The sequence below is a fragment of the Cygnus atratus genome, chromosome 7 (assembly GCF_013377495.2).
Source record: "Cygnus atratus isolate AKBS03 ecotype Queensland, Australia chromosome 7, CAtr_DNAZoo_HiC_assembly, whole genome shotgun sequence".
Classification (NCBI taxonomy): Eukaryota; Metazoa; Chordata; class Aves; order Anseriformes; family Anatidae; genus Cygnus; species Cygnus atratus.
Genome location: NC_066368.1, coordinates 6267230 through 6280319, shown reverse-complemented (window position 1 = coordinate 6280319; position 13090 = coordinate 6267230). Strand labels below are relative to the sequence as shown.

The window sequence follows — 13090 nt, the reverse complement described above, 5'->3', positions numbered from 1 at the left end:
TCCATGCAAGTAGGATGAAATTAATCAGTGTTGGTTTTCTCAGCAAGCAATGAAATTTCAACCGCTGCAATGTCGGGAGGACGAAGACTCCTCAAAGGAGACTAGGAGAAAATGCATGAATGAGAAGTTCCTGCCAAGACGTGAACACTACACTTGAGTGTGTCTGAAATGTTGGGCGCAGAGAGTAAATAAGCCCCATGACAGGTCTAGCCTAAATACCCAGCACTTCCATGGCAGGTAGCCCATACTTTCACCAACCTTGGCATCATGACGACGATAATATTTTTGCAAGGATGAACTGCACTCGAACAATGTCTCTAATGTTTCGGTGTCGGTGCAAACATGCTCTCCTTTCAGATCAGCCATGCGGCTCTTCTTTTCTATCCCCGTTTCCCCTTTTCCTTTCATAGAAGCCCATTTAATGTGGCTGCTGAAGAGGAAATCCCTGTCTTCGGCACGGTTCCTGGGCTCCCCTGGTGACTCAGAAAATGGTGCACCTCAATCCTGGGAGGTGTTAATTCTTAGCTGAGAGCGATGGTTCTCTTCCAGCCTATTTCACTGTACTTTGTCTACCTATATCTCATCCTCACAGGAGAATCTGTGTATCTCTAGAGGTATAATTTTATGTGGCAAACTTGACCTCTGTGTTTTGTGAACTCCTCTGAGTTCACTAATGAAGTAGCACTGTAGCCATGCAGATAGGCCACAAAATATTGCTGGCTAAGTGACAGCTTGCTCTAAACATCAGAGCACCCAAAACCATCTACCCAACCTGTTCTTGAGGCCAGCATGAAGGTACAAGCACAAGAGGCTACAAGGGCCAGAATCTAAGTGATTATTTACCCTACGATAAGTGACCTTTGAGCATCACTTCCACAGTTGTGGGCAAAGAGCTGATGCTTCACACAGGGATGAGGTAGTGCCACACGACTGATAAAAGGCAATGTGAGCTGTTTCAGAATTTCCGCAGGCTGAAAACAAGACCATGCTTGTTTCTAGCCCAATCCATTCCACCTATCTATGTGTTCTTCATCAGCATCATTTGGAAGCAGGTTTCTCAAAGGACAAATACTGAGTTGTGATGTTCCTCATAAAACAACAGTGCTGTTTCTTGCATCGGTTTGGTATAGAAGTTTATGAGATAATGGAATTAGATTTCAGTGTTTTTTTCAAATCCTTTGCTTTGTTTACCTAGCTGTGTGTACAGATCTCATGTTAATAACCACGAGTGAAGCAACATCTGAGTGGGGCAGCACTTGGCTGGAGGGGTGCTGGAGAACACTTCAGACATGCGTTAGGATCTCAGAGGTGCTTCAGCATCTCTAGTACTTCAGCTCTGTCATGCAGTACTAAGGATGTTGAAGTATCATCTTCCATGAGAGAGGTAAAATTTCTAAACATGTTTTTATTTTCTAAATAACACAGCACTAATTACAAGGTGGGCAGCCCTAGCTGAAGCTCTTGTTAATTTTGTCTTCACCATAATTCTTTCAGTAGCTTTAGAGATGGTAGTCTGGGCTTTTTGTTTTGCAGAGTTGAACACCATTATTTTGTGGTGCAGAATATTTGTGGTGGTATGTTGAAATTTAGGAATGAAAACATTTTGGAGAAAAACACTTGAAGAGGGTAAGACATTATTCGTATGACATTGTGAAATGAAACAAAATATTAAAGAAAAATCTGACCAAATTGCAAAAATACAAATATTAGAATAATCTTTAATATTACAGAAGTACTCATCTTGTTTCCTCATGAGAATCCAGTTTTCTTAGGAACAATGCAGAAAGTCTCTTGAAAATTGCATTTTCTTTTAAGATCTGCATAAGGTTGTTCACAGTTCTTGTGTTTGGACACCAAGTGCCACGCTGTTTCCATCCATCTGAATAACATTGTCTGAAGAGATCCTTGGTACTGAAGACTTCTATTAAGAAGGAGAAGAAAATACTTTCCGTTGGCAATCCCCTCTTGCACAGGTTTTTCTTAGAGTATTTGGGGTTTCTAAATGACTTTAAAATCTCTTTTTCACTGTTCATTTCAGTTTTACTCAGCGGCTCAGCTCCCTCACACCCACTCAGAGAGGGATGTCACACAGCAGGCAGTCAAGTCACACTGTGAATATAAACCAGGCCCAAGTCAGTGTCTGTTTTATTGCAAGTAGACCACTTGTACTTGGGCCAAAGATCCAGTCAAGTGATAATTTAGCAACATTGTCATTGGCCAGTGACACCTCTTAAAACTGGCAAAGGTTGATTTTTTTCAGTGTATCATCTCTTTGATTATTTAGGTTAATATTGAGCTTATTTTATAATAATTTTCATTTTTTAAAGATTGGGATTGACAAATGCTTCCAAAAATAATTTGCCAGTGCAAGATTGTGGATTTCTCTTGTACTCGAAGTGTGCTATTTCAAAATACCACAAGGAAAAGTGACAGAGAAAAAGAAAAAAGAGAGAGAAAAGTAAATTTAGCAATGAACATCTAAGAACATCTAGTATCTTGTTAAGGGAATCATTAGTAAAATGGCTGAGATGGTTAGCACTTACAGCGATTATTGAATGGCATGCATAGTTAGTAATCCCTGTGAATAGCTTTATTATGTGCCTCTCAGTAAAGTGTGCTGCTTAAATATGCATTTGCAGAGTGACTGTGCTAGCGGCTATATATGTTCTACCATTTTATTGACCTGGATAAAGGTTTAGTCTTGATGGCTGCTTTGGTTTCTACCCAGGCTAATTTAGAAGTCAAAGAGTAGTTTTGCAGAAGCCTTTTCGTCTTAAGAAAGCGATTCACAAGGTGTCTCCTTTAGTTTCCTGGAATCGAGATGTTTATTTTGTGCTATGTACAACAGCAACACTTCTTGTAGATTTCATAACCTTAAACATTCAAATTACAACTTTTACTGAAATTTTCTTTCAGCACGTATTACTCAGAACATCACCAGAAAGGAGTCTAAATAACACCACTAGACTGAAAATAAGTTAGGTATTTCAGTCAAAATCTTCAAGACTGGACATAAAAGTCCCAAATGAAAACATATCTCAGTAGCTACCTCCTTTTAGGACAAATCATCCAGTTCTGTCATCCCAATACAAAGTAGGACAAAATGAGAACAACCAAGTGTTTGTTCCTCAGATTTCCCAGGGTGCTTCGGAGGTGAGCTTTCGTGTTTCTTTGAGGGATTTTTTCCGTTCCTCTGGCCTTGCCGCAGAGACATTGTTGAAAGCCGTTAAAGAAGATAAAGACAACCTCTCTTCTGGTCGGCACAATATTCGCAGCGATGGTGTGGGTAGCCCTTCCCCTGGGGCTGCAGAACAATCTCTGCATTCAAGCGCCAGGAAGGATTGGTGATGATGCATCCTCTGTGATCAACGCGGGCAAGTCTGGGAGTCCACCGCACCCTGAATAGTGCTGTGACCAGCTGTGAAGACAACAGTTCAGGCACTCATCAAAGTGAAACCTCATCAAAGGCATTGGTCCAGGGGTACGTGCTTTTCAAGCGTAACTCATGCGAACAGTAACCAGCTTATTACTAGTCATTTGAATTTCTTAACTAGAAGCAGTGTAAGATATCTGTCTTCCTATCTATCAATCAGTCAGTCAATCAGTGAGTCTCCCTGCACTTTTTCACTTTTTGTTCCCTTTCTATGCACTGTTGTTCCAACTGGTAGCCAAATGTGAAATAAAGCATGCGTTTAAGAACGTGGTACCCAATAATTTCTGTTTAAAAAGGATTTTAAAATATTCCCATTGTGCATTCACAATTCAGATTTCCTATTAATCATGGTGCATGCATTTCCACTGTCATGTCCACTGAGAGACACACTGAGTGTTTTATTCATTTCAGTTGTGCTTGACAGAGGTGGGAGAGCCAGGCCCAATGAAAGACTCGCTGAAATCAATGGGAATCTTTCCATCTTCTTCAGGAGGCTTAAGATCACCTTCATTATTTGTAACAATTATTTATCATCTTGCCCTGCACCCAGTACTTCACACAACAATCTAGTTTTTACTTCTGTGATTTAAAGTCTCGCCAATACAAATGGCAAGCTCCATCTTCTCAAGCTAAATGTACTCCTGACCCAGCAGCACCTGCTGGCTGCATTTGAATGCAGGGCTTGCTCAGCGAAACGTGTAAATGATGCAGTTGCCCAAATGAGAATTTTTGAGATGACGCCAGGACTTTTAGAGGACGGCTGGGATAATGTGCCCCTGGTGGGAATGTTTTCCTGACAAGTGCAGAGGGAGTGGATTTTGTTAGAACGAGAACTTGTCTTACACGGGAGAGTTGCTTAGGCTCAGAGCAGAGCATTCTGCCTTTGCTCCTGGAGCAAGGCTGGCTTACCAAACGTCTCCCCAGCCACGGGTACCCCACTTGTGTTCTTGCGTGCAGTGACTACATTGAGCGCACAGTGTCCCATTTCATCCTCCTGCTGCTGCTACAAAAAGGGTGGGTGGGTTGTTATCCTTCCTGCCAAAATCATTGCCAAAATCAACAAAGCCTCATGCGCATTCTGGTTCAGATACTCATGCAAGTATATTTATGCAACTGTTTGCAGGATTTGACTTTCAAATAAAGTTCCATGAGCAAAGCTTCAATACAGCTGCTTTCAAAAAACAAATGAGAAGATCCGTATATATGACCAAAGTGTATTTAGCTGAGAATTTGTTACAATATTCTCCAAACGTTTTTTCTCCATATTGGTCCAACTCTAAGGTTTGGACTAGTTCCCTCTTCAGTGTAATGCTGCTGTGATGTGTGGACTTTATCCCTGTAGCCTAATTCCATGAAAAGAGTGGAAATAAGGAGAGTTATACAAAGCAAACACTGTCTGAATCTGAATAATTACATTAGATGTTCAATGATCAGGAGATTAAATTTTGTTTGTTTTAAAAAAGACAGCCTACAAGCAGAGAAAATTAAGTTGGCAGGGCTTAAAACCAGTTTGGGGTAATTCCATTGTCTTAAATAAGCTTGATTGCGTTTGTATTTTTAATTAATTAAACTTGGATAGTCAGTGCCAAAGCAACACTCACTGTAACGGCATAGATGAGGCTCTCCGAGTTTCTTGTAGAAAATCCTAAATTCAAGGGGAAAAAATCAGCCAAGGCCAAAAAAACGTGTTTTCCCCAGGGCTTAATAGACTAGGTCTAGAGCTTTCTCCAGCCACGAAGTGCTGGTTTTAGCCGCAGACTGGGAAGAGCTGCTGTTTAAAACAAGGAATCTATCAAGCCATTATCCTGTCATAAGGTCTAACAATTTCCATATTTTATTAAAAATAAAGAAAACAGATGAATTATTTATCGTTCGAGGGAGTGCGCTTTTGCCACCAGGAACCCAACTTCATCCCAGCCCTTGGCTCCGGAGTTTCTGTCGTGCACCTGTGCAGCGCTGGCTGTGCCAATACAAGCACTCTCCAGGACACGGGCTGCGTCGTCATTTTTAATCTCTGTGAAGTGCCAGGTGAAGTTATGGAGCAGTATAGCGGTTAATGTATAAAAAGACTCTGCTGTGCTCTCTCGGACTAAATTTCCGCTCCAGGGGTTTGCATTGCACGTAAATAGCACGGATCCGCAGGGCTATCCAGTAGCACTCTGGGCTCACACACTTTAATATACTTATTCTGGCCACACTGCTTTGAGGTAGGGCAGTGCTATTAGCCCCATTTTATAAATACAGCATGCCGCTGAGGTCTGCAGTACATAGAATATTATTTGTACTGGTAACTGAATTCCCACAGGAGTCTAGCTGCTTGTATTAGGCTTTTATAACATGACTTACTGCCACAGTTCCTGGGAATTTTTGAATGAGCTGAAATGAGGCATTTTTATTCCTGTCTTGTATTCTCTCACCATCTGGCTTGCCTCACTTTTAAAATGCATCGCTGGAGACAGGGCAAATGGAGAGTCCGCAGCATCTGAACAACAGGTTTCCATATACACACCAAAACACAACAAACCAGCAGCAGCAACATCAAAACACAGAAGAAGAAAAAAAAATAAGAAAAGAAAAAGAAACTTGACTTCCATTGCTTCCTCCCATTTCTGCAACACTCCTGAGCAGTCACAACAACGAGATCCCTTGCTGTGTTCCTGCATGTGTGCTTGGCCAGGTGCAGCAGTTCAAAGAGCAGTATCCTTGTTTCTTCTTCGGAAATGGGCCCGTGTTTTCAGTTTCCCAGAGAAAGAAACCTGACACGCTTCTCACTGCAAATATGTGGCTTTCCAGCAAAGTTTATGAAGGTCTGACTGGCTGTGAGATCTCCAGTAGAGAAGACCAGAGAAAAATCCAAATATAACAACTGGGTCTGCAGAAGTGTTAGCGTGGCCAGCCTTGGTGTCTTGCTTTTGAACACAAGGATTATCTTTTGTATTGAAGTGTATTTATTATAGATGGCAAACCAACTTTTGTCGAATGTAAGAGCTAATGTTCCAGCTTTCCAGCTTATTCTGAAATACAAGAGCAACACAGGCACTGTTAATAATGCAATCAAAGCAAGTTAAATCCTTTTAAAGCATCCACAAAGGAGCCTTTGATAAGAAGCAACTTTCATCAACCTCAAAGACTAGACAGTTTAGTATGTTCTATGTTTATTAAGTTTATATGTAGGCAGTGGTAATTTCACTTGCAGCTGAAGAGCAGCAGTAAATTATAAAACATATTTATAAGCCCTAGTGTTAGACTTGCTGATTTAAAATGAAAAATGTATTTTTATTAATGTAGCTCTAGATGGGGTTATTTGCTGTTTAAAGACACAATTTGTTTTCCATTAGTACCCCTACTGGACACAAAACAATTCTGTATACTTTAAAGGCTTTGTTTTTTTTTTTTTCTTTTTCAAAAAATGAAGCGAGCTACTACAAGTACGTACTGTACAATGGGCTGTAAGAGTCTGTTGAGTTCAGTCATGCGGCATGTTTTTTAATCTTGCTTTTAGTTCCTGCTTTTGTCCTTCTTTCCACTGAGTGCTCCTGTAAGAGAGTTTACGTGTGTAAAGTAGATGTGTGTAAAAAAACAGAACTGGTTTGGGATTTGGGCTGGGGTGGTTGGTTTCTATGTTAGCTGAATCCCCCCAAGTTTGAATGAAGATTGAGGCATCAATCACGTTGCGAGTTTGAGGCATCTCTACTGAAGTTTCTGCTGTTCCAGGGCTGGTGGGAATCACTTTGATAGGCCTCCGCACCTTGGAAAAATAAAGTTTTACTTTCAGTGTGCCAAAAATCTTTCAAATGGATTGCTAGCCAGTTCTGACTTTGCTGCTGCTTCCTATTGTCCAGCTCAGGACCTTTTCTTCCATGTTTTTGGTGTGTTTTCATTGTTGTTCTGGACTAAAGCAGACTGGAGACAGCAGACTTGGAACATCTACTTGAAAGATTATCACTTTGATTCACCTGAAAGAAAACAAACAAAAAGAAATGGAAAGGGAAGATGAGCTCAGTTCTTTTCTTGGGTCCTTTTGAAACTCAAGCATTAGCAGGAAAAAGACCAATTAATTCTCACTACACCCACTTTTGGGTTTCTAGGTGTTTGGGAGGGGTTTTTGTTTGTTTTTATTTTTAGGCAGCAGAATTACATTGCATTTGGATCTTACTCAGGCTTAATCCAGGCTGATTTAATGCCAAGGAGAGAGGAGATCCAGAGGCCAAGAACAAATTTGCATGGTGCATATCTTCTTGGTGATTCTCCATGCATTTCTTTGAAATGCCTTCTCTTGGGACTCCAGTATTTTAAACAGAAATGAAATGCTACTTAATAGATAGTTCATAAGTGCAATGAGTAACCACACCAGCAATGACAAAAAGCTGAAAAGGTGCTCCTGGCCTTTGTACACTTCAAAAGTGAGATTTAAACTAAGCTCGTCACGCCCCACAGGCATTTCACAGGAGGAAGCCTTACCAGCTGATCGCAGGTGTTGGATCAGCAGCCCTTCAAAAGGAGGGCTTCAGTCCAGAAACAGAAGTACGGCTTCCCAGAGCAGTCTGAGGGAAGGTTTCTCGCTTAGACACCTGCAGTTTGCACTGCAGGAAGCAATATCAGAAAAGACTGGTTTTTCAGCCAAGGGTCGTCACCCAGTTTCCAAACTCACCACTAAGCCTGTGAAAACCCACAGGTTTATGGCAAATGTGAAACAGGAGGAGGGACCTGCTCTCTCTGCAGACCATTGTTTATCGCTGAAATTGCTGAAGTGATATTTTGAGCCAAGTATATAAATGGCAAATTAAGACAAAATATTTTCACAAGGTGCAGGGAGGTTTTTCTCTAATTGAAATATTAGTTTGTTTGTTTGTTTGTTTTTTCCTTTTTACTTGAAAGTCAGAGATTTTACCAGCAGCTGCTTGCTTTCATACCTCGTTTTGCTTTTTTCATTTCATCAATGATGCTTTGACCAGTATGAAATTTTACTAACAGCACTGTTCTTCCTAGGTGTGTGTTTATGTATTTTTCAGAACCAAAATGTCTGCTGCGGAACAAATTTAGCCATAGACTTTGAATGCTGGTGGCATTATTTGTGTAGAGGCATAACTATTTAGGTATGTTCTGTGTGCTGACTGCTCTTTAAAGCAGTATTTTAATATATGAGCTACAAGGTAAAGGAAAAATGAGTCAATAGAATTTATAATAAATATTGTTTATCTTTAGAATGTTTATGATAGCATTTTATATAAAACCTTTTCATAAACATTTTAATCTATATAATCTGTGTAGTTACTCTGTCAGGAAGAAAAATAATTCATTTGCATGCCCACATTATTTACCAGTTATATTTTCTAAATCAAGAGTTCAGCATCAGTGAGAAGTGACTGTTGTTCTAGGCGTTCAACCCGCCCAGCTTTTCACCCCCATTTTGGGTGACTTTGCAGGTGTTAAACAGGATTCTGCTGAAGCAGGAGGGTCCAACTACCAAAGATACTGCTCTCAGGGCTGTTTTCATTACACTTCATCATCATAAGCATATGGTTTCACTTCCAAGTGTTTAACATTTCCATTTCCTCAGGAAATCATTCTTTCTATTTTTTAAACTTTTGAAACTGGAGGGATATTTTTGCTGGCAGGCAGACCAAGCGCGACACGGCGCTTAACCCCAGCCCGAGGGATTGGCCGGCTGTGCTACCTGCATCCCTCCCCGTCCCGTCCCTGCGGGTGCAGCTCCTCTCTGTGGCTCTGGGTGCCTCAGCCAGGCCTCCGTGGTGCTAAAAAACCATGGTGCTTTAGTGCTACTAAAACACCTCTGCTTTGCTTCATTCCTTGCCTTTATAAAGCTATCCTCTCAGTTTTCTGCATGAGCTGAGGGAGGTGGTTTTGTTCCTCAGTCTACTCCAGGGCCCGCGCATCCCAAGAATGAGTGAGCGCAGGACCCTGTAGCTGACTTGGTGAGGTCAATGCAAAACCAGGGCCTAAGAAAATACTGTATGTAACCTACAAGGAATGAAAACAGTTGCACCATGTATTTATTGTCTGTATCAGTATATCCAGCACTTAAACGAACATTACCAAGGAGTGGATGGCTCCAGGGAACTGCTCTGGCTCTTGTGTTTTTGGAGATTATTTCTGGTATTTCCTTTTTCCTCATTACAAACAGGTCACCGTTCCCATGTGCTGGCCAAGTTATATACTGTAGAAGTAAGTCTGTGCTCGTATCGCCTTTGTGTTTAGATTATCCACATATGTAATAGCGTTCAGCTTCTTGTTTTCTTTTCCTGATGTGTTACAAAGTACAGCCATTCAACGTACAATTTGCATGCTTGTTCAGCTGTTATCACTAGCCCTTCTGTTAGAAAAGTGTCCTGCAGTGGGTGTCATCATGTTATTTCACCTTTGATAAACTGCCCATTTTGTACTAGCATTGACACTGGGCATCAAGCAACATGGTACAAGAGAAAGTGCAGAACAAACTGGCTGATTAATCATGTATTTGTTCCTTTATCTTCTATTCTGTCACAAATCTGTGATTCAGATAGTCGTATTTTTTGCGCGGCCTGTTTAATATTGAGGAAGGTTGCTGTGGGTTTGGGCTTCCAGAGGGATCAGGTCCTGAGAACGGTCAGGCTGTGTGCTACAGATATTGGGAGTGTGTGTTTAATTCATGCCTTCAGAAGAGTTAGCTCATCACGACAGCAGAAAACAGCCTCAGGCAGAGGGAGCTGCATCTCCAGAGCTCCCAGGGCAGCTCACCTGAGCTCTGGCTCCGCACTCTCTGGGGCACTGTAAGCTGATGTTTTGATGCACTCAGGCACTTCCCTACCTCCTTTGCCTACCTTAGCGCTGTATGTGTCTGCACATTTTGTCACCTTCTCACCAGGAGAGCTCCTTGGTCGAGCAGCATGAACTTGCACCACTTGCAAGGATCCCCCAAGGCTGCTCAGCATCGCACTGAGCCTGCTGGCTTCCTGGCCTTGCCCATCTGTGTCGTGCAAACAAACCATGTCACAGGCTTGTTGCCGATAGTTAGGCTAGAGGTCAAGTTAAGATTTATACAGTGATCTAGATGCAGTTTTATTTGCTAGAGGCTGCCAAAACGTTGCAGGCTTCTGGACAGAGAGAATGAAGTTGTGATCCAACCTGGGCTGGCAGGACCAGTCACAAAACAGTGAGTGTACATTGTCCCAGACCACTTCAGAAAACCCAAACAGGAGGAAGCTGAATTAAAAGCCATCCAGCCCCATCCCATGCCTCCCTGCAGGTGCCTTGGAGGCCACGTCCTGAGGTACAGCCACAGCCGCACACAGGCAGGGCCTTGCTCTGGCAAGGGCTGGGCCTGGGGTGCTCCTGCCACTGTGCTGCCGCGTGGAGCCTGACTGCCACTCAGCCACAGGCGAGCGAGGCCAATGTGCCGTGTGTCTTATCACGAGGGATGTCCTGGTGAGGCAGGGCACGGTCCTCAGGGTGCCACCTGTGAGGAGCAGGCCCTTCGGCTGGGTGCCCCTGGGACAGCCGGGTGCCTGCAGGACGTGTCCTGGGGTGGAAGGGAAGGGTGAGAGGACAACGCAGGGGGGGAATAAAAGACATTCCGGGCCTGAGAGAGAAGTAACCAAGGCGCTGACAACTTGTGTGGGTTTAGTATGTCTGTTTGCAGTGTTATGTTATGTGTTTAGAAGCTGGTTGTTTCCATAATAACAGCAACTGCCATATGGCAGCGAGGAGGGTGGTGAGAGGAATGCTTAAGGAAACACAGTATGTTGTTTGACATGTGTGTGCTTCTAAAGGAATAACGTGTCTCCGGCAAGCGCTGCTGCTCCAAACAGGCTGGGGGATCTGCTGCTCTCGCCAAAAAAGCCCTCTTCATTTGTACTGGTGCGATAGCAATTAATAATGCTGGCCCTCTTCCCGTGTATTCCTGCTTATAGTACCTGCAGTTGGTAAAGGACCTGCTTTAACAGGGAGGTGGTTCTGGGTGCAGAAAAGACCCCACGACCCCACACAGGGGAATGACTTGTAAACGTGATTGTTATGGGGAAATACTCTTCTGTAGAAGAGTGCTGTGTGAAACTGGAGCCAGCTAGATGCCGTGTACTCCATCCATAGGTTAGTGCTCTGCAAGTAAATAGAAATTTTGAAACCTTTGAAAATATGTTTTGCAACAAATAATTAGTAGAGAGTGGATTCTACATTTCCAGAAATTAGGGTCACTTTAGTGCGTATTTGGGAAGGAACCAGGAAAGTCACCACGAATTACAACTTCTGCTCGTCAGTGTATGATTCACATTTCAGGGACTTGTAATTTGCTCCTCAAATTCCCGCAAATACTGCCCGTCTGAGTGGTACCTTTGAAGAGTACATGCAATTCCACGGTGGAAAAATGTGAAGTTATTCTTTCATAATAGCTGAATGGTTTTTGTGGGGCTTTTACCTACATCAGCTCTGTAAAATTGGCCTGTCTTGTTTGAGACTTAAGCCATTAATTATATTTGCACTTGGATACCTGAAACGTGGTGGAGAGAAGAAGTCATTTCTAATCTGGGTCGTCCTTCTGCACTCACTTGCAATGTTTTAAACTCCTAAGCAACCCCAAAGGCAAAGCTCTTCTCATTTTCATGCTTCTCTTCTCTTTATTGCCTCTAGAGAGAGATTACTGCAGCATATGCGAAAAGCAGCCGATCGGAAGGCTTCTCTTTCGGCAGTTCTGTGAAACTCGACCCGAGCTCGAGTGCTGCATTAGGTTCCTCGACTCGGTGGTAAGTCCCTTCTTGTGATATTTCACGGTGCTTTGTGGCCCCCTGTGCCTCGGCAGCGAGCTGAGGAGCAGCGCTGGCAGGGCAGGAGGAGTGATGTCCTGCTCTGAAGGAGCGGCATCGCTGCCTGCTCCTGTGCTGGCGAAGTGACCTGTGTGATCAGCCGTTCTGGAGCTCCAGAAGTCATACTGACACGGGATGGGGTTTTATGTCTGACGCACCAGAGCAAGCTGCTGGAGGTGGAGGGGCAGCACTGCATGCAGGCTTGGTACCAGCCTCTGGGGGGGCACGAGCCACTGTGAAAGGAGGAGCCCAGCTCTGGGCTGGCAGAGCCTGCGTCAGGCCCAGGCACAAGCAGCTGGGCAGCAGCAAGTGACGTCTTTTGGTATCAGAATATCTGCAGTGCTGGGAGGCACTGGGAGGAAAGGGAAGATGATGAATGGCCTGACAAGAGGGGATGAGGAGTGTGATAATAATATCCCACTCTTACCAAGCCTCTCCATCAGTAGATTTCAAGGTGATTTATAAAGGGCATTCTGATCTTATCTTAGTTTTTCAAATAGGAAAATAGAGGCACGAGCTATAGAAGTGACCTAACTGAGGTCACCAAGAAACTCATGCCAAACCTGCTATTGAAGCCCAGCTCCATTTCCCTCTCCAGTGAGCTCCCAGCTAAACCGGCCACCAAGCAGCCCCCATAGCCCCTGGAAGGATCTGATGCTTGTTCCCAACCTGGCAGCATTTGGCCATGTGTAGTGCCAGTGGGAGAAGCTGCTCACAGTCCCAAAGTCCTCACTGGCTTCCTTGCTGGGAGCCTCCTGAAGGGTAGGGCAGTGAGGAGCCAAAAGGCTACACCCCACCAGGCTGGCAGATGAGCTGACAGTTGTCATCACTGAGTGTCCATGGCCAGGGGACTTCGCTC

The 13090-nt window shown here is 43.5% G+C and overlaps 1 protein-coding gene across 3 annotated transcripts in view; it reads left to right on the top strand.

The window, feature by feature from the left end:
* The window catches only part of GRK5 (G protein-coupled receptor kinase 5), a 167789-nt gene that overhangs the window by 92797 nt on the left and 61902 nt on the right, over positions 1 to 13090 (top strand). For all 3 annotated transcript variants that reach the window (XM_035547861.2, XM_035547860.2, XM_035547859.2), the window contains exon 3: positions 12059 to 12171. In XM_035547861.2, the coding sequence (XP_035403754.1) occupies positions 12059 to 12171 (113 nt within the window). The remainder of the gene's footprint in view (positions 1 to 12058; positions 12172 to 13090) is intronic.